General features: G+C 37.5%; 1 protein-coding gene across 1 annotated transcript; it reads right to left on the reverse strand.

The window, feature by feature from the left end:
* Positions 1-713: 713 nt before the first annotated feature.
* On the reverse strand, positions 714-1151 carry LOC138369461 (hydroxysteroid dehydrogenase-like protein 2). Its single transcript, XM_069332711.1, has one exon. It carries the CDS (start codon positions 1149-1151, stop codon positions 714-716), a length of 438 nt encoding a protein of 145 aa, XP_069188812.1.
* Between the last annotated feature and the right edge of the window lie 22064 nt (positions 1152-23215).

Consider the following 23215-nt stretch of genomic DNA (forward strand, 5'->3'; position numbering starts at 1 on the left):
AACTGAGTTTTTCATGGGGGAAAATCTCCGAAAGTTTTTCTCTGAAACGTCTTATCGATTCCTTTGAAATTTGGGCACAATAAATACGCACATTCGCATCCGTGCGTGTTTTTATACCTACTATATACTTATAGACAGGTAAAAACATTTTTTTTTTAAACAGCGCCATCTGTTGGACGTAAAAGCAACACAAAACAATCAGTTTTGGTCGCAATGCTATAGATTGTCTATATATAGACTGGATATAAATTCACTAGAACGCGTCCAGCGAAAGATGATAAAGTTAATCTCGCAAATTAAAAATCTGTCATATGAAGAAAGATTAACAAAACTTAATTTACATTCTCTAAACGAAGACGAAGAATTAGTAGTGATAATAGTAGATAGAGGATGTACAAGTGGATAAATGTACAAGTAGATAGAGGATGTACAAGTGGATAAATGGTCATAACAAAGTGGATATTAATAGTGAATTAAAAATATCAACACATCCACTGGGAAATTGTAACGTTTTTGTATTTCCTCACCAAATCAAGGCATACAAATATATATTCAAGGGATGTATGAAATAATAAATAATTAATTTCAAATAAATATATATATTGTTCAATTTCAAAAAGACAATTATATTTTCCGTTAATATTTAAAATAGGAGACAGGTGAAGTCTTTGACAGAATAGTGCTGGACATTAATTCTCACTTTTGCTCGTTGGTTAAATGGAGAAAGAGAGCCGTCTCTCTTGAAGCTTTATACTCTTCAGAAGCTTCATCCTCTCCTGAAGTTCCATACTCTCCTGAAACTCCAGCCTCTCCAGAAGCTTTAGCCTCTGCTGCAGCTCAAGCTTTTCCTGAAGCTCCAGTTTCTCTGGAATCTTTAGTCTCTCCTGAAGATCCAGCCTCACCATGAGTTCCAGCTCCTCCAGAAACTTCAGCCTCTTCTTCAGTTTCAGCCTCTCTTCTATGATATCTTGATTCACACGGCAAAGAACATTCTTCACAGACACATACTTTCGGAGGCAGACATCAGCCTTTCTCATCTTCTCAATGGTCGAAATCTTATTTGTTGAGAGGTCAACCACACGGAGTCGCTCCTCCAGCTTCAGCCTCCTGTCTTCAGGGTGAAGGAGAGGAAGCATTAATGTTGACGACATCGTTGATTGATCAAAGTGCACTGAGATTGATTGATGAAAATGACTCCACCCAAAAGATGGCACGGATATGACTAGCTCGTAAGTGGTGTGACAGCCGTTGTTGTTTTAAATATAGCTACTCTGAACAAAATGTTCATGTAGCACAAGCTATATGAGTACTACAGGTGAGGGGGTGTGCCTCACCTGTGAGCCTTTTACTGGGTGAACCCGTAAAAGATTGATTGATAAAGATTAAGCCACCCAAGAGGTGGCACAGGCATGAATAGCCCGTAAGTGGTACAGCCCGTAAAAGAACATGGTAACTGAAGAAGGCCTATTGGCCCGTACGAGGCAGCTCCTATAACCAGCCAATCCCACTCATGCATGTCCAACCCACGTTTGAAACAATCGAGGGACACCACCTCCACCACGTTACGCGGTAATTGGTTCCACAAATCAACAACCCTGTTACTGAACCAGTATTTACCCAAGTCTTTCCTAAATCTAAACTTATCCAATTTATACCCATTGTTTCGTGTTCTGTCTTGTGTTGATACTTTTAATACCCTATTAATATCCCCTTTGTTGTGTCCATTCATCCACTTGGTCTTTCCTAAATCTAAACTCATCCAATTTATACCTATTGTTTCGTGTTGTCTTGTGTTGATACTTTTAATACCCTATTAATATCCCCTTTGTTATGTCCATTCATCCACTTGTAAACCGTTATCATGTCACACCTAACTCTTCGCCTTTCCAGTGAATGCAATTTCAGCTTTGTTAATCTTTCTTCATATGAAAGATTTCTAATTTGGGGAATTAACTTAGTCATCCTACGCTGGACACGTTCAAGTGAATTTATATCCATTCTATAATATGGCGACCAAAACTGAACTGCATAATCTAAATGGGATGATGAGAATGCTCATCAAACTTGCAAATCCCTCTGCGAAGTTTGACCTCATACAATCAGCTGCTAAGCAAAAAACCAACCTCTATATAAATGAGTGCCTTACAAAGCAGCGTGGATCCCTCCTCTTCAGGCTGCGTCAAATTCGCAAACAAAACCCTGGTCTTATCAAGCAGTGCTACACTAGGAATGGAACGATTTTTGCGAAGAAGGAAAGTACAGGAAAAAGATATGAAATAAAATGTGACCAACAACTACTGGCCTTCTTAAGTGATTGTGGTATATCTGAAAACCTGAACCCGACCAATGCCAATACTTAAAATACCTCTTTCAGTGCCTGAGCCTAACCTAACTTAATCTAACTTTGTCTAAGGTGCTGTCTCTGCCTTACCATTTACCTAATGTTCTCTCATTCATATAATTTCCTAAATAATCCATCAAGTCTCCATGCACTTATGCAAGCATCTACCTCAGTTTCATTGTAAAATTTTACTCTTAAATCTAATCTTAACCTATTCCATTTACATTTTAAATTTAATTGTATTGATCTATGTCATTTATTGAAATCAATTATTGATCTCATTTTGTTCTTTTAATTAAGTTCATACTAATTATAGGTTAAAACTAAGCTAAATAAAATTTATTATCTTTAAGATTATTTTACTTTACAATTATCATTTGTCAAATTTTTTTTATATATTCATCTTGACAGTCTCTACTGATTGTTTGTTCTCTCCACCAAACTTGTGTATCCTCCATGGCTATCTAGTGACGTTTATTCTACCTCTAATTGTTTCAATTCTTTTGTTTACTTGCATTTATTGTTGTGTTTTGCCATAATTATTCTCTAATTTTAGCAGACTCAATACTTTGTAAACTCTTATTGTATTGTTATATTATTATATTGTTGTGTTTTGCTATAATTACTTTCTATTTTACAGCAGATTTAGTTTTCATCTGTTCCTGTAATTGCTTATCTTATTGTATCGTGACATTATCTTATCTATATGCTTACTGATATTGATCCTGATCGAAATCTTCTGTCCCATATCCACACAAATCAGCACATTGATCATCATTATTGCAGGTACTACACAGCAAATCTTGCAAAAAACAAACTCCTAAACAGCACCTGCTTATCAGTTTACAACCAAAATGTTAGGTCACTTGGTAAACATTTTGATGATATAAATGCACTACTTACAGCACTAGGTACTAAATTATCTTTCATCATTTTAACAGAAACTTGGCTAAGTAATGACTATACCCAACTCTACAATTTAGCTGGTTATAAAGCCATTCATAACTGCAGGCCTAATAAAAAAGGTGGCGGTACAGCAATATATTACAAAGATACCTTCATTTGCAATAGTGTCATTAGTGATAGAGACGACTATTGTGAATATACCTTTGCCAAGTTCTCCAGTAAATCCCTTAAATCCTCCCTGATAATCGGTGCCATCTATAGATTTCCTAATACCAACATAGCTTTATTCTCTGACAATGTAAGGAATATTATCATAAATAACAATCTCAACAAAAATCACATCATTCTGGGAGGTGATTTCAATATTGACCTGGGTCTTCAAAATAACCCTCAAGTTGACTATTTCCGTAACAGCATGCACTCCTGTATGCTAATCCCCACAATCACCAAGCCCACCCGAGTCACTCAAACATCTGCCACTACCCTGGATCACCTATGGACTAATATAACAGCTCCCCTTACATCTGGGGTAATTTATGGTAGAACAACTAAAGAACATAAGAACATAAGAACAAAGGTAACTGCAGAAGGCCTATTGGCCCATACGAGGCAGCTCCTATTCTATAACCACCCAATCCCACTCATATACTTGTCCAACCCGTGCTTGAAACAATCGAGGGACCCCACCTCCACAATGTTACGCGGCAATTGGTTCCACAAATCAACAACCCTGTTACTGAACCAGTATTTACCCAAGTCCCTCCTAAATCTAAACTTATCCAATTTATACCCATTGTTTCGTGTTCTGTCCTGTGTTGATACTTTTAATACCCTATTAATATCTCCCCGGTTATGTCCATTCATCCACTTGTAAACCTCTATCATGTCACCCCTAACTCTTCGCCTTTCCAGTGAATGCAACTTAAGCTTTGTTAATCTTTCTTCATATGAAAGATTTCTAATTTGGGGAATTAACTTAGTCATCCTACGCTGGACACGTTCAAGTGAATTTATATCCATTCTATAATATGGCGACCAAAACTGAACTGCATAATCTAAATGGGGCCTAACTAGAGCAAGATATAGCTTGAGAACCACACCAGGTGTCTTGTTACTAACGCTGCGATTAATAAATCCAAGTGTCCGATTTGCCTTATTACGAACATTTATGCATTGATCCTTTTGTTTTAAATTCTTACTAATCATAACTCCCAGATCCCTTTCGCAATCCGACTTCGCAATCACAACACCATCTAGCTCGTATCTTGTAACTCTATCATCATTACCTAACCTCAGAACTTTACATTTATCAGCATTAAACTGCATCTGCCAATCCTTTGACCATTTCAAAACCCTAACCGACCACTATCCTACTTTCCTCATAGCAAACATTGACACATCACCACCAGAAACCAAAAAACTTTCATTCAGGCTACATAGTGAATCAGCTTTAGGCAATCTCTCTAATGCACTTCACAATATTAACTGGGAATCTGAATTTAGTAATTCACAGGATATAAACTCATCAACTAACCTCTTTCTCTCCAAAACTCTAAGCCTCTACAACACTCACTGTCCCCTCCTTACCAAACAAGTAACTGATAAAAGAAAAAATAACTCGTGGCTCACAAGTGGCATAATTAAATCAATCAACAAAAAACATGAATACGAAAAGAAATTTAGGATTGGCCTAGTTTCAATGGAAGTAGTTAAAAGGTACTCATCAGTGCTTACCAGTATCATAAGAAAAGCAAAACTTTCATATTATGAGACTAAATTCAAAGAAGCAAAAGGCAACATGAAAAGCACATGGAATACCATCTCTAACATCCTGGGAACTAAACAACACTCCCACAACCAGATAACACTCTCTAAGGATGGCCTTCCACTGTCATCTGACTTAGAAATGGCGAAGGAATTTAATAGCTTCTTTTCATCGATTGGTGCTAACCTTGCAAGTAAAATCCCACAGACCAAGACACATATCAACACATATCTCTCAGGCAGCTATCCAAACTCTCTTCTCATCTCACCAGTCAGCCCGACAGATGTTGTGTCCATCATACACTCACTAAAAACCAAAGCTTGGAACATCAGTGAAATCCCATCCATTGTATACAAGAGCGCCTCCCATGCCCTTGCACCACCTATAGCTCTGCTGTTCAACAAATCCCTTGAGTGTCATACCTTCCCTGATATCCTTAAAAAAGCAAGAGTAACGCCAGTTCATAAAGGAGGTAATCCGTCAGATATAAACAACTACAGACCAATAAGGAACCTACCCATACTATCAAAAATATTTGAAAAAATTATCTACAAACAGCTCTACTCCTATCTCGTAAAATTCGACATTCTTAGCCCCTGTCAGTTTGGCTTCCGCTCTCAAAAGAGTACCAACGATGCAATTATTAGTCTCCTTGATATAATTTACTCAGCCCTTGACAAAAATGAGTTTCCAATTGGACTCTTCATTGACCTGAGAAAGGCCTTTGATACTGTTAATCACGATTACCTTTTATGTAAACTCCATCATTATGGAATCCGAGGCCATGCACTGGACTATATCCAATCCTATCTTAGCGATAGACACCAATGTGTAGCCATCAATAATATAATCTCTCCCCTTCTACCAATACCAGTAGTAAAGGGACCTCGTCTTGGAGAGTTGTGAAAGACAGGGGCCTTAAGAAGACTTTGATAAAGCCGCCTTCAAACGCCATAGCAACTTCTAATTCATTTGACGTTTTGGAGGACGAGTGCTGTGGTGAGACTGCGGATCGCGCAAAAGGGAAAGCAACGAAGAGAAAGGAAGCGCAGGCCCCTCAGAAAGTAAAGGAAGTACCTAAGCAAACATTAGTTGTGGGAGATTCCCAGATAAGGTATTTGGATAGAGCGTTTGGTGCTAGAGATAGGGGGAACAGGTTAAGGGTTTGCTATCCCGGAGCTGGCATTGGTGATATTATAAACAACATGAATGATATTATGGCTGGTAATGGGAACAATCCCATTATTTGCATTAGCGTGGGAGGAAATGATGTTGGTCGAGTTAGGAGTGAGGAACTGATTCAGAGGTATAAAACAGCCATAGAATTAGTTAGGAGCAAGGGAGGAATCCCGATCATATGTGGCATTCTTCCAAGAAAGGGAGTGGGAAATGAATGGATATCGAGGGCACTTGGTGTCAATTGCCGGCTGGAAAGATATTGCAAATCAAATGCAATATCTTTCATAGACAACTGGGAACACTTCTATGGAAAAAATGAAATGTATGCTCGTGATGGGGTGCATCTATCGAGAGCTGGGGTTGTTGCTGTTGCGAACTCGTTGGAAGAAGTGGTTAGAGGTGTTTGTTTGGGTTTAAACTGTTAGTAGATAGAGGTATGGGAATTGATTTGGAGGAAGGAGGTAATAAAAGTATGTGTTTGTGGGAGAAAGGAATTGGCAAAATGATCAGGGAAAGAGAAGGTCCGCAAAATAACAATTCACTTAGGGTATATTACACTAACAGTAGAAGTCTAAGAAATAAAATTAACGAATTAAATGCTCTTGTCTGCACAGAAAAAATAGATATTATTGCACTTACCGAAACGTGGATGAATGTAGAAAATAGAGAACTATTAGCTGAATATCAAATATATGGATTTAAACTATTTCACTCAGATAGATATATTAGACGAGGAGGGGGAGTAGCCATATATGTTAGGGACAATTTGAAATGTAGTCTCAAAGAGGGAATCAAAACAGAGCCACACACAGAAACTATTTGGATAGAATTAAACGAAAAAGCAAATAATATTATAATAGGAGTAATATATAGGCCACCAAATTTAGACAGAATGGAAGCAAAGCACCTATGGGATGAAATATCTAGAGCATCTAGATCTAACAGTATTTATGTCATGGGTGACTTTAATTTTAGCGGAATAAACTGGTTGAACAAAACAGGGAATAGTGAAGCAGAAGATTTTCTAGAATTAATTGACGATTGCTTTCTTACGCAACACATTAAGGAACCAACACGGGAAAATAATATTTTAGATTTAGTGTTAACTAACAGGGAAACGCAAATTAATGACATCGAAATAGGGAGTGAGCTAGGGAGCAGTGATCACAAAGAAATCAGATTTAGCATAGAATGGAATAGACCAGTAGGAGAAAATTCTGTTAAAGTGCCAGATTTTCGAAAAGCTGATTTTAATAGCCTAAGAAATTTTTTGGGTCAAATTGATTGGAAAGTCTTGGGTATGGGGTGTGGGCCGGTCTTGGAGCGAGACATGAACCCAGCGATAGGTGACTTAAATGGGGATTTCGATGTGGATTCAATATATAACTTATTTAAGAATATTCTAAACAAAGCACAGGAACGTAGTATACCATACAAATTGAATAGATCGAATACAAATGACCCAAAGTGGATAACAAAGAATTTGAAGAACCTTATAGGTAAAAAGAGAGCTTGGTACAAAAGGATTAAAAATGGGGAGGTCACTTTAGAACAGGAATTCGTACAACTGGTTAGAAATGTTAAAAAAGAGATAAGGAAAGCAAAAAGAAACTATGAAGTTCGCATAGCAGGGCAAGCAAAGACAAATCCTAAAGGGTTTTTTCAGTTATATCGTACTAAGACTAGGGAAAGGATAGGTCCATTAAAAACTGAGACAGGTCAAATAACAGATAGTGATGAAGAGATGAGTAGTATTTTTAATAAATATTTTGTATCTGTATTTACTAAAGAGGAACTTAACAATATGCCTTCAGCCGAACAAGTCTATGTGGGTGGGGACGAGGACAGGTTGACGAGTTTAACAGTTACCAGGGAGGATGTTCTTAAACAAATAGTAAAACTCAAACCAAACAAAGCCCCAGGGCCGGATGAAGTGTTTGCCAGGGTGTTTAAAGAATGCAAAGAGGAGCTTTGTGACCCACTGTCAACCATATTTAATAAATCAATAGAGTCAGGCAGAGTGCCAGAGTTTTGGAAAGTTGCTAATGTGATACCAGTTTTTAAGAAAGGAGATAGATCACTTGCGTCTAACTATCGACCAATTAGCCTAACGTCTATTGTGGGAAAGTTACTCGAATCCATAATAGCAAATAAAATTCGTCTTCATCTTGAAAAACATAAATTAATAATTGAGTCGCAACATGGTTTTATAAATGGCCGTTCATGTTTAACAAATTTGTTATCTTTTTATTCTAGCATTGTTGAGGCAGTTGATAGTGGTAAGGATTGCGATGTTGTATACCTTGACTTTAGCAAAGCTTTTGATACAGTGCCACATGAAAGACTGATTAAAAAGATAGAGTCTCATGGTATTGGGGGTGCTATATTAAGCTGGATTAGGGCATGGCTATACCAAAGGAAACAGAGAGTTAGTATAAATGGAATCAAGTCAGAGTGGAAATATGTTGTAAGTGGAGTGCCTCAAGGCTCTGTCCTGGGACCTCTGTTGTTTATAATATATATAAATGATTTAGATTCAGGTTTGAGTAGCAACATTTGCAAATTTGCCGATGATACGAAAGTCGGTAGGGAAATTAATTCGGAGGAGGACTCACTATCACTTCAAGTTGATCTAGATAGGGTTTTGAAATGGTCAAAGGATTGGCAGATGCAGTTTAATGCTGATAAATGTAAAGTTCTGAGGTTAGGTAAGGATGATAGAGTTACAAGATACGAGCTAGATGGTGTTGTGATTGCGAAGTCGGATTGCGAAAGGGATCTGGGAGTTATGATTAGTAAGAATTTAAAACAAAAGGATCAATGCATAAATGTTCGTAATAAGGCAAATCGGACACTTGGATTTATTAATCGCAGCGTTAGTAACAAGACACCTGGTGTGGTTCTCAAGCTATATCTTGCTCTAGTTAGGCCCCATTTAGATTATGCAGTTCAGTTTTGGTCGCCATATTATAGAATGGATATAAATTCACTTGAACGTGTCCAGCGTAGGATGACTAAGTTAATTCCCCAAATTAGAAATCTTTCATATGAAGAAAGATTAACAAAGCTTAAGTTGCATTCACTGGAAAGGCGAAGAGTTAGGGGTGACATGATAGAGGTTTACAAGTGGATGAATGGACATAACCGGGGGGATATTAATAGGGTATTAAAAGTATCAACACAGGACAGAACACGAAACAATGGGTATAAATTGGATAAGTTTAGATTTAGGAAAGACTTGGGTAAATACTGGTTCAGTAACAGGGTTGTTGATTTGTGGAACCAATTGCCGCGTAACATTGTGGAGGTGGGGTCCCTCGATTGTTTCAAGCACGGGTTGGACAAGTATATGAGTGGGATTGGGTGGTTATAGAATAGGAGCTGCCTCGTATGGGCCAATAGGCCTTCTGCAGTTACCTTTGTTCTTATGTTCTTATGTAATAACCGTTGGAGTGCCACAGGGCAGCATCTTGGGACCCCTACTATTTCTTATATGCATTAATGATCTGCCTAATGTCTCTAACATTCTGAAACCTATTTTGTTTGCTGATGATACTACCCTCATTTACTCCATCCCCAACCCACATACACTAAATGATGTTGTTAATAATGAACTAAAAAAAGTCCACTTATGGATGTCAACCAACAAACTAACACTTAACATAGAAAAGACCTACTACATCCTATTTGGAAGCAAATCTACAAATGCAATTCAGCTTCAGATTGACAATGTAAACATTAGCAATAAAAATGATGGAAAGTTTCTTGGCATATTCCTAGACAAGAGACTCAACTTCAGTACCCACATACAACACATAACTAAGAAAGTCTCTAAAACAGTTGGTATACTCTCCAAAATCAGATATTATGTTCCTAACTCTGCTCTCATCTCTCTATATTATGCACTAATCTATCCCTATCTCAACTATGGTATCTGTACATGGGGTTCAACCACTGCAAACCACCTCAAGTCCATCATCACCCAGCAAAAATCTGCTATCAGAATAATATCAAATTCTGCTTTCAGACAACACACAGCCCCCTTGTTTAACTCCCTAAACATGCTAAACATAATCTCACTCCACAAATTCTCTTGTTACTAAACTATCTCGCTAAACTATAATGCCAATCCTGATCTCAAAAGCTTCATAGAAGGTTGTAACAGAACCCATGAGCATCACACCAGAAATAAAAACAGTTTTGATATTCCTAGAGTACGACTTAATCAAACTAGAAATGCTCTACAAATCAAGGGGCCCAGAATGTGGAATGACCTTCCCAACCATGTTAAAGACTGTACCTCTCTCAACCAGTTTAAGTTAAAAACGAAGCTATACCTAATAAATCCCTGTAACCTACCCTACCCTTCTATTGTCAACCAATGTCTGTTTTTTTCTTTAAAGAGCGCTGTTTGTCGACATAATTGTATTTGTGCTGCTTTTTCAGCTATGTTTTCATTTCTTGTTTTCATTCTACTCATTATGCTCAATTAGTATTAAGCTTGTCATTTAAGTTTATCATGCCCGAAACGCTTTGCGTAATAGTGGCTTTAGGCATTGTATGTACTAGCTCTACCTATAAGTCAACCAATCTTTGTAAAAATTTATTGTATATATGTACCTTACCTAAATAAAATTATTATTATTATTATTATTATTATTATTGTGTCAACTACATTTACAAAACCCTGTTCTTAAATGCAAATCCTTGTCTGAAACTCTTCCTGGACAGATGTAATAGGACCCATTATCACCACACCAGAAATAAATATCTCTTTGATATCCCCAGAGTTAAACTTAATCTGTGTAAACACTCTATGCAAATAAAGGGACCCAGTTTATGGAACTCACTCCCTACTGAATTGAAAAGCTGTCCAACTTTTACATCATTCAAAATCAATACTAAAAAGTACCTAATTTCATCTTCATAGTTTTTCACTTTTTGCCTTAAAATTGCACTGTATCAATTACTACCCAATCTCCCAACCTTTATGTTCCCAATTTGAACATCTTTACCATTGTGATCATTGCTGTTTTCTTATATGTGCTGCCAATCTGTTGTATGGTGTTTATAAATCTTGTTTATCTGTATCTTTTGCTACCCCAGTCTCCCAATCTTTATGTACCCAATCTGAACATCTTTACCATTGTGATCATTGCTGTCTTATATGTGCTGTCAATCTGCTGCATGGTGTCTATTAATCTTGTTTAAATTACTAATCAAGCTGTCAATGTAATCAATCAGAGCTTTAATATAACAATGTGCTTAAATATACTTACTTATCTCTCTCATCTCATTTTTCTCTTGTAATGTATCTTTACCATTTATCAATTCTGATTGAAATTACCTACTTAAAATTATCTGCTAGATTAAGGACCTGCCCGAAACGCTGCGCGTACTAGTGGCTTTATATTAATCCAAGTTAATATAGCACCCCCAATAAGAACATAAGAACAAAGGTAACTGCAGAAGGCCTATTGGCCCATACGAGGCAGCTCCTATTCTATAACCACCCAATCCCACTCATATACTTGTCCAACCCGTGCTTGAAACAATCGAGGGACCCCACCTCCACAATGTTACGCGGCAATTGGTTCCACAAATCAACAACCCTGTTACTGAACCAGTATTTACCCAAGTCTTTCCTAAATCTAAACTTATCCAATTTATATCCATTGTTTCGTGTTCTGTCCTGTGTTGATACTTTTAATACCCTATTAATATCCCCCCGGTTATGTCCATTCATCCACTTGTAAACCTCTATCATGTCACCCCTAACTCTTCGCCTTTCCAGTGAATGCAACTTAAGCTTTGTTAATCTTTCTTCATATGAAAGATTTCTAATTTGGGGAATTAACTTAGTCATCCTACGCTGGACACGTTCAAGTGAATTTATATCCATTCTATAATATGGCGACCAAAACTGAACTGCATAATCTAAATGGGGCCTAACTAGAGCAAGATATAGCTTGAGAACCACACCAGGTGTCTTGTTACTAACGCTGCGATTAATAAATCCAAGTGTCCGATTTGCCTTATTACGAACATTTATGCATTGATCCTTTTGTTTTAAATTCTTACTAATCATAACTCCCAGATCCCTTTCGCAATCCGACTTCGCAATCACAACACCATCTAGCTCGTATCTTGTAACTCTATCATCATTACCTAACCTCAGAACTTTACATTTATCAGCATTAAACTGCATCTGCCAATCCTTTGACCATTTCAAAACCCTATCTAGATCAACTTGAAGTGATAGTGAGTCCTCCTCCGAATTAATTTCCCTACCGATTTTCGTATCATCGGCAAATTTGCAAATGTTGCTACTCAAACCTGAATCTAAATCATTTATATATATTATAAACAACAGAGGTCCCAGGACAGAGCCTTGAGGCACTCCACTTACAACATTTTCCCACTCTGACTTGATTCCATTTATACTAACTCTCTGTTTCCTTTGGTATAGCCATGCCCTAATCCAGCTTAATATAGCACCCCCAATACCATGAGACTCTATTTTTTTAATCAGTCTTTCATGTGGCACTGTATCAAAAGCTTTGCTAAAGTCAAGGTATACAACATCGCAATCCTTACCACTATCAACTGCCTCAACAATGCTAGAATAAAAAGATAACAAATTTGTTAAACATGAACGGCCATTTATAAAACCATGTTGCGACTCAATTATTAATTTATGTTTTTCAAGATGAAGACAAATTTTATTTGCTATTATAGATTCGAGTAACTTTCCCACAATAGACGTTAGGCTAATTGGTCGATAGTTAGACGCAAGTGATCTATCTCCTTTCTTAAAAACTGGTATCACATTAGCAACTTTCCAAAACTCTGGCACTCTGCCTGACTCTATTGATTTATTAAATATGGTTGACAGTGGGTCACAAAGCTCCTCTTTGCATTCTTTAAGCACCCTAGCAAACACTTCATCCGGCCCTGGGGATTTGTTTGGTTTGAGTTTTACTATTTGTTTAAGAACATCCTCCCTGGTAACTGCTAAACTCGTCAACCTGTCCTCGTCCCCACCCACATAGACTTGTTCGGCTGAAGGCATATTGTTAAGTTCCTCTTTAGTAAATACAGATACAAAATATTTATTAAAAATACTACTCATCTCTTCATCACTATCTGTTATTTGACCTGTCTCAGTTTTTAATGGACCTATCCTTTCCCTAGTCTTAGTACGATATAACTGAAAAAACCCTTTAGGATTTGTCTTTGCTTGCCCTGCTATGCGAACTTCATAGTTTCTTTTTGCTTTCCTTATCTCTTTTTTAACATTTCTAACCAGTTGTACGAATTCCTGTTCTAAAGTGACCTCCCCATTTTTAATCCTTTTGTACCAAGCTCTCTTTTTACCTATAAGGTTCTTCAAATTCTTTGTTATCCACTTTGGGTCATTAGTATACGATCTATTCAATTTGTATGGTATACTACGTTCCTGTGCTTTGTTTAGAATATTCTTAAATAAGTTATATATTGAATCCACATCGAAATCCCCATTTAAGTCACCTATCGCTGGGTTCATGTCTCGCTCCAAGACCGGCCCACACCCCATACCCAAGACTTTCCAATCAATTTGACCCAAAAAAATTCTTAGGCTATTAAAATCAGCTTTTCGAAAATCTGGCACTTTAACAGAATTTTCTCCTACTGGTCTATTCCATTCTATGCTAAATCTGATTTCTTTGTGATCACTGTTCCCTAGCTCACTCCCTATTTCGATGTCATTAATTTGTTTCCCTGTTAGTTAACACTAAATAAGAACATAAGAACAAAGGCAACTGCAGAAGGCCTGTTGGCCCATACGAGGCAGCTCCTATTTATAACCACCCAATCTCACTCATATACATGTCCAACCCACGCTTGAAACAATCGAGGGACCCCACCTCCACCACGTTATGCGGCAATTGGTTCCACAAATCAACAACCCTGTTACTGAACCAGTATTTACCCAAGTCTTTCCTAAATCTAAACTTATCAAATTTATACCCATTATTTCGTGTTCTGTCTTGTGTTGATACTTTTAATACCCCTATTAATATCCTCTTTGTTATGTCCATTCATCCACTTGTAAACCTCTATCATGTCACCCCTAACTCTTCACCTTTCCAGTGAATGCAACTTAAGAACATAGGAACAAAGGTAACTGCAGAAGGCCTATTGGCCCATACGAGGCAGCTCCTATTCTATAACCACCCAATCCCACTCATATACTTGTCCAACCCGCGCTTGAAACAATCGAGGGATCCCACCTCCACCACGTTACATAAGAACATAAGAACAAAGGTAACTGCAGAAGGCCTATTGGCCCATACGAGGCAGCTCCTATTCTATAACCACCCAATCCCACTCATATACTTGTCCAACCCGTGCTTGAAACAATCGAGGGACCCCACCTCCACAATGTTACGCGGCAATTGGTTCCACAAATCAACAACCCTGTTACTGAACCAGTATTTACCCAAGTCTTTCCTAAATCTAAACTTATCCAATTTATATCCATTGTTTCGTGTTCTGTCCTGTGTTGATACTTTTAATACCCTATTAATATCCCCCCGGTTATGTCCATTCATCCACTTGTAAACCTCTATCATGTCACCCCTAACTCTTCGCCTTTCCAGTGAATGCAACTTAAGCTTTGTTAATCTTTCTTCATATGAAAGATTTCTAATTTGGGGAATTAACTTAGTCATCCTACGCTGGACACGTTCAAGTGAATTTATATCCATTCTGAGCTCCTGAGTGTTGTTATATTATCATAGCAATATGGAAGTTGTAGTTAAGGACCTGGTGACTCTAGTGGGAGCCCTGAGGACAGAGTTGGACTCTCTGCGGGAGGAGGTGCGTCAGCTTAAAAAACAACGAGAAGTAACGAAGGAGGAGACCAGCAGTAAAGGGACCTCGTCTTGGAGAGTTGCGAAAGACAGGGGCCTTAAGAAGACTTTGATAAAGCCGCCTTCAAACGCCATAGCTACTTCAAATTCATTTGACGTTTTGGAGGACGAGTGCTGTGGAGAGACTGTGGATCGCGCAAAAGGGAAAGCAACGAAGAGAAAGGAAGCGCAGGCCCCTCAGAAAGTAAAGGAAGTACCTAAGCAAACATTAGTTGTGGGAGATTCCCAGATAAGGTATTTGGATAGAACGTTTTGTGCTAGAGATAGGGGGAACAGGTTAAGGGTTTGCTATCCCGGAGCTGGCATTGGTGATATTATAAACAACATGAATGATATTATGGCCGGTAATGGGAACAATCCCATTATTTGCATTAGCGTGGGAGGAAATGATGTTGGTCGAGTCAGGAGTGAGGAACTGATTCAGAGGTATAAAACAGCCATAGAGTTAGTTAGGAGCAAGGGAGGAATCCCGATCATATGTGGCATTCTTCCAAGAAAGGGAGTGGGAAATGAATGGATATCGAGGGCACTTGGTGTCAATTGCCGGCTGGAAAGATATTGCAAATCAAATGCAATATCTTTCATAGACAACTGGGAACACTTCTATGGAAGAAATGAAATGTATGCTCGTGATGGGGTGCATCTATCGAGAGCTGGGGTTGTTGCTGTTGCGAACTCGCTAGAAGAAGTGGTTAGAGGGGTTTGTTTGGGTTTAAACTGTTAGTAGATAGAGGTATGGGAATTGATTTGGAGGAAGGAGGTAATAAAAGTATGTGTTTGTGGGAGAAAGGAATTGGCAAAACGATCAGGGAAAGAGAAGGTCCGCAAAATAACAATTCACTTAGGGTATATTACACTAACAGTAGAAGTCTAAGAAATAAAATTAACGAATTAAATGCTCTTGTCTGCACAGAAAAAATAGATATTATTGCACTTACCGAAACGTGGATGAATGTAGAAAATAGAGAACTATTAGCTGAATATCAAATATATGGATTTAAACTATTTCACACAGATAGATATATTAGACGAGGAGGTGGAGTAGCCATATATGTTAGGGACAATTTGAAATGTAGTCTCAAAGAGGGAATCAAAACAGAGCCACACACAGAAACTATTTGGATTGAATTAAACGAAAAAGCTAATAATATTATAATAGGAGTAATATATAGGCCACCAAATTTAGACAGAATGGAAGCAAAGCATCTATGGGATGAAATATCTAGAGCATCTAGATCTAACAGTATTTATGTCATGGGTGACTTTAATTTTAGCGGAATAAACTGGTTGAACAAAACAGGGAATAGTGAAGCAGAAGATTTTCTAGAATTAATTGACGATTGCTTTCTTACGCAACACATTAAGGAACCAACACGGGAAAATAATATTTTAGATTTAGTGTTAACTAACAGGGAAACGCAAATTAATGACATCGAAATAGGGAGTGAGCTAGGGAGCAGTGATCACAAAGAAATCAGATTTAGCATAGAATGGAATAGACCAGTAGGAGAAAATTCTGTTAAAGTGCCAGATTTTCGAAAAGCTGATTTTAATAGCCTAAGAAATTTTTTGGGTCAAATTGATTGGAAAGGCTTGGGTATGGGGTGTGGGCCGGTCTTGGAGCGAGACATGAACCCAGCGATAGGTGACTTAAATGGGGATTTCGATGTGGATTCAATATATAACTTATTTAAGAATATTCTAAACAAAGCACAGGAACGTAGTATACCATACAAATTGAATAGATCGTATACTAATGACCCAAAGTGGATAACAAAGAATTTGAAGAACCTTATAGGTAAAAAGAGAGCTTGGTACAAAAGGATTAAAAATGGAGAGGTCACTTTAGAACAGGAATTCGTACAACTGGTTAGAAATGTTAAAAAAGAGATAAGGAAAGCAAAAAGAAACTATGAAGTTCGCATAGCAGGGCAAGCAAAGACAAATCCTAAAGGGTTTTTTCAGTTATATCGTACTAAGACTAGGGAAAGGATAGGTCCATTAAAAACTGAGACAGGTCAAATAACAGATAGAGATGAAGAGATGAGTAGTATTTTTAATAAATATTTTGTATCTGTATTTACTAAAGAGGAACTTAACAATATGCCTTCAGCCGAACAAGTCTATGTGGGTGGGGACGAGGACAGGTTGACGAGTTTAGCAGTTACCAGGGAGGATGTTCTTAAACAAATAGTAAAACTCAAACCAAACAAATCCCCAGGGCCGGATGAAGTGTTTGCTAGGGTGCTTAAAGAATGCAAAGAGGAGCTTTGTGACCCACTGTCAACCATATTTAATAAATCAATAGAGTCAGGCAGAGTGCCAGAGTTTTGGAAAGTTGCTAATGTGATACCAGTTTTTAAGAAAGGAGATAGATCACTTGCGTCTAACTATCGACCAATTAGCCTAACGTCTATTGTGGGAAAGTTACTCGAATCTATAATAGCAAATAAAATTCGTCTTCATCTTGAAAAACATAAATTAATAATTGAGTCGCAACATGGTTTTATAAATGGCCGTTCATGTTTAACAAATTTGTTATCTTTTTATTCTAGCATTGTTGAGGCAGTTGATAGTGGTAAGGATTGCGATGTTGTATACCTTGACTTTAGCAAAGCTTTTGATACAGTGCCACATGAAAGACTGATTAAAAAAATAGAGTCTCATGGTATTGGGGGTGCTATATTAAGCTGGATTAGGGCATGGCTATACCAAAGGAAACAGAGAGTTAGTATAAATGGAATCAAGTCAGAGTGGGAAAATGTTGTAAGTGGAGTGCCTCAAGGCTCTGTCCTGGGACCTCTGTTGTTTATAATATATATAAATGATTTAGATTCAGGTTTGAGTAGCAACATTTGCAAATTTGCCGATGATACGAAAATCGGTAGGGAAATTAATTCGGAGGAGGACTCACTATCACTTCAAGTTGATCTAGATAGGGTTTTGAAATGGTCAAAGGATTGGCAGATGCAGTTTAATGCTGATAAATGTAAAGTTCTGAGGTTAGGTAATGATGATAGAGTTACAAGATACGAGCTAGATGGTGTTGTGATTGCGAAGTCGGATTGCGAAAGGGATCTGGGAGTTATGATTAGTAAGAATTTAAAACAAAAGGATCAATGCATAAATGTTCGTAATAAGGCAAATCGGACACTTGGATTTATTAATCGCAGCGTTAGTAACAAGACACCTGGTGTGGTTCTCAAGCTATATCTTGCTCTAGTTAGGCCCCATTTAGATTATGCAGTTCAGTTTTGGTCGCCATATTATAGAATGGATATAAATTCACTTGAACGTGTCCAGCATAGGATGACTAAGTTAATTCCCCAAATTAGAAATCTTTCATATGAAGAAAGATTAACAAAGCTTAAGTTGCATTCACTGGAAAGGCGAAGAGTTAGGGGCGACATGATAGAGGTTTACAAGTGGGTGAATGGACATAACAAGGGGGATATTAATAGGGTATTAAAAGTATCAACACAGGACAGAACACGAAACAATGGATATAAATTGGATAAGTTTAGATTTAGGAAAGACTTGGGTAAATACTGGTTCAGTAACAGGGTTGTTGATTTGTGGAACCAATTGCCGCGTAACATTGTGGAGGTGGGGTCCCTCGATTGTTTCAAGCACGGGTTAGACAAGTATATGAGTGGGATTGGGTGGTTATAGAATAGGAGCTGCCTCGTATGGGCCAATAGGCCTTCTGCAGTTACCTTTGTTCTTATGTTCTTATGTTCTTATTCTATAATATGGCGACCAAAACTGAACTGCATAATCTAAATGGGGCCTAACTAGAGCAAGATATAGCTTGAGAACCACACCAGGTGTCTTTTTACTAACGCTGCGATTAATAAATCCAAGTGTCCGATTTGCCTTATTACGAACATTTATGCATTGATCCTTATGTTTTAAATTCTTACTAATCATAACTCCCAGATCCCTTTCGCAATCCGACTTCGCAATCACAACACCATCTAGCTCGTATCTTGTAACTCTATCATCATTACCTAACCTCAGAACTTTACATTTATCAGCATTAAACTGCATCTGCCAATCCTTTGACCATTTCAAAACCCTATCTAGATCAACTTGAAGTGATAGTGAGTCCTCCTCCGAATTAATTTCCCTACCGATTTTCGTATCATCGGCAAATTTGCAAATGTTGCTACTCAAACCTGAATCTAAATCATTTATATATATTATAAACAACAGAGGTCCCAGGACAGAGCCTTGAGGCACTCCACTTACAACATTTTCCCACTCTGACTTGATTCCATTTATACTAACTCTCTGTTTCCTTTGGTATAGCCATGCCCTAATCCAGCTTAATATAGCACCCCCAATACCATGAGACTCTATTTTTTTAATCAGTCTTTCATGTGGCACTGTATCAAAAGCTTTGCTAAAGTCAAGGTATACAACATCGCAATCCTTACCACTATCAACTGCCTCAACAATGCTAGAATAAAAAGATAACAAATTTGTTAAACATGAACGGCCATTTATAAAACCATGTTGCGACTCAATTATTAATTTATGTTTTTCAAGATGAAGACGAATTTTATTTGCTATTATAGATTCGAGTAACTTTCCCACAATAGACGTTAGGCTAATTGGTCGATAGTTAGACGCAAGTGATCTATCTCCTTTCTTAAATACTGGTATCACATTAGCAACTTTCCAAAACTCTGGCACTCTGCCTGACTCTATTGATTTATTAAATATGGTTGACAGTGGGTCACAAAGCTCCTCTTTGCATTCTTTAAGCACCCTAGCAAACACTTCATCCGGCCCTGGGGATTTGTTTGGTTTGAGTTTTACTATTTGTTTAAGAACATCCTCCCTGGTAACTGCTAAACTCGTCAACCTGTCCTCGTCCCCACCCACATAGACTTGTTCGGCTGAAGGCATATTGTTAAGTTCCTCTTTAGTAAATACAGATACAAAATATTTATTAAAAATACTACTCATCTCTTCATCACTATCTGTTATTTGACCTGTCTCAGTTTTTAATGGACCTATCCTTTCCCTAGTCTTAGTACGATATAACTGAAAAAACCCTTTAGGATTTGTCTTTGCTTGCCCTGCTATGCGAACTTCATAGTTTCTTTTTGCTTTCCTTATCTCTTTTTTAACATTTCTAACCAGTTGTACGAATTCCTGTTCTAAAGTGACCTCCCCATTTTTAATCCTTTTGTACCAAGCTCTCTTTTTACCTATAAGGTTCTTCAAATTCTTTGTTATCCACTTTGGGTCATTAGTATACGATCTATTCAATTTGTATGGTATACTACGTTCCTGTGCTTTGTTTAGAATATTCTTAAATAAGTTATATATTGAATCCACATCGAAATCCCCATTTAAGTCACCTATCGCTGGGTTCATGTCTCGCTCCAAGACCGGCCCACACCCCATACCCAAGCCTTTCCAATCAATTTGACCCAAAAAATTTCTTAGGCTATTAAAATCAGCTTTTCGAAAATCTGGCACTTTAACAGAATTTTCTCCTACTGGTCTATTCCATTCTATGCTAAATCTGATTTCTTTGTGATCACTGCTCCCTAGCTCACTCCCTATTTCGATGTCATTAATTTGCGTTTCCCTGTTAGTTAACACTAAATCTAAAATATTATTTTCCCGTGTTGGTTCCTTAATGTGTTGCGTAAGAAAGCAATCGTCAATTAATTCTAGAAAATCTTCTGCTTCACTATTCCCTGTTTTGTTCAACCAGTTTATTCCGCTAAAATTAAAGTCACCCATGACATAAATACTGTTAGATCTAGATGCTCTAGATATTTCATCCCAAAATTGGTTACGCGGCAATTGGTTCCACAAATCAACAACCCTGTTACTGAACCAGTATTTACCCAAAAAATCTAAATCTAAAATATTATTTTCCCGTGTTGGTTCCTTAATGTGTTGCGTAAGAAAGCAATCGTCAATTAATTCTAGAAAATCTTCTGCTTCACTATTCCCTGTTTTGTTCAACCAGTTTATTCTGCTAAAATTAAAGTCACCCATGACATAAATACTGTTAGATCTAGATGCTCTAGATATTTCATCCCATAGGTGCTTTGATTCCATTCTGTCTAAATTTGGTGGCCTATATATAACTCCTATTATAATATTATTAGTTTTTTCGTTTAATTCTATCCAAATAGTTTCTGTGTGTGGCTCAGTTTTGATTCCCTCTTTGAGACCACATTTCAAATTGTCCTTAACATATATGGCTACTCCACCTCCTCGTCTAATACTTTCTTACCACTTACCTCGTCTGGTAAGGATTGTGATGTTGTGTACCTTGACTTTAGCAAAGCTTTTGATACAGTGCCACATGAAAGACTAATTAAAAAAATAGAAGCTCATGGTATTGGAGGTGCTATATTAAGTTGGATTAGGGCATGGCTATTCCAAAGGAAACAGAGAGTTAGTATAAATGGGGTTAAGTCAGAGTGGGATAATGTTGTTAGTGGCGTACCTCAGGGCTCTGTCCTGGAACCTCTGTTGTTTATAATATATATAAATGATTAAGATTCAGGTTTGAGTAGCAACACTTGCAAATTTGCCGATGATACGAAAATCGGATGAAATTAATTCAGAGGACTCACTATCACTTCAAGTTGATCTAGATAGGGTTTTGAAATGGTCAAAGGATTGGCAAATGCAGTTTAATGCTGATAAATGTAAAGTTTTGAGGCTAGGTAATGATGATAGAGTTACAAGATACGAGCTAGATGGTGTTGAGATTGCGAAAGGGATCTGGGAGTTATGATTAGTAAGAATTTAAAACAAAAGGATCAATGCATGAATGTTCGTAATAAGGTGAATAGGACACTGGGATTTATTAATCGAAGCGTTAGTAACAAGACACCTGGTGTGGTTCTTAAGCTATATCTTGCTCTCGTTAGGCCCCATTTAGATTATGCAGTTCAGTTTTGGTCGCCGTATTATAGAATGGATATAAATTCACGTGAAATTTAATAGTGAAGCAGAAGCTTTTCTAGAATTAATTGACGATTGCTTTCTTACGCAACACATTAAGGAACCAACACGGGAAAATAATATTTTAGATTTAGTGTTAACTAACAGGGAAACGCAAATTAATGACATAGAAATAGGGAGTGAGCTAGGGAGCAGTGATCACAAAGAAATCAGATTTAGCATAGAATGGAATAGACCAGTAGGAGAAAATTCTGTTAAAGTGCCAGATTTTCGAAAAGCTGATTTTAATAGCCTAAGAAATTTTTTGGATCAAATTGATTGGAAAGGCTTGGGTATGGGGTGTGGGCCGGTCTTGGAGCGAGACATGAACCCAGCGATAGGTGACTTAAATGGGGATTTCGATGTGGATTCAATATATAACTTATTTAAGAATATTCTAAACAAAAATATATAACTTATTTAAGAATATTCTAAACAAAGCACAGGAACGTAGTATACCATACAAATTGAATAGATCGTATACTAATGACCCAAAGTGGATAACAAAGAATTTGAAGAACCTTATAGGTAAAAAGAGAGCTTGGTACAAAAGGATTAAAAATGGGGAGGTCACTTTAGAACAGGAATTCGTACAACTGGTTAGTAATGTTAAAAAAGAGATAAGGAAAGCAAAAAGAAACTATGAAGTTCGCATAGCAGGGCAAGCAAAGACAAATCCTAAAGGGTTTTTTCAGTTATATCGTACTAAGACTAGGGAAAGGATAGGTCCATTAAAAACTGAGACAGGTCAAATAACAGATAGTGATGAAGAGATGAGTAGTATTTTTAATAAATATTTTGTATCTGTATTTACTAAAGAGGAACTTAACAATATGCCTTCAGCCGAACAAGTCTATGTGGGTGGGGACGAGGACAGGTTGACGAGTTTAGCAGTCACCAGGGAGGATGTTCTTAAACAAATAGTAAAACTCAAACCAAACAAATCCCCAGGGCCGGATGAAGTGTTTGCTAGGGTGCTTAAAGAATGCAAAGAGGAGCTTTGTGACCCACTGTCAACCATATTTAATAAATCAATAGAGTCAGGCAGAGTGCCAGAGTTTTGGAAAGTTGCTAATGTGATACCAGTTTTTAAGAAAGGAGATAGATCACTTGCGTCTAACTATC

This window comes from Procambarus clarkii, chromosome 28 (assembly GCF_040958095.1).
Source record: "Procambarus clarkii isolate CNS0578487 chromosome 28, FALCON_Pclarkii_2.0, whole genome shotgun sequence".
In the NCBI taxonomy this organism is placed as follows: Eukaryota; Metazoa; Arthropoda; class Malacostraca; order Decapoda; family Cambaridae; genus Procambarus; species Procambarus clarkii.

What these genes read in the sequence shown, in the direction of transcription:
- LOC138369461 (XM_069332711.1), bottom strand. Translation starts at nt 1,151, where the DNA reads ATGTCGTCAACATTAATGCTTCCTCTCCTTCACCCTGAAGACAGGAGG.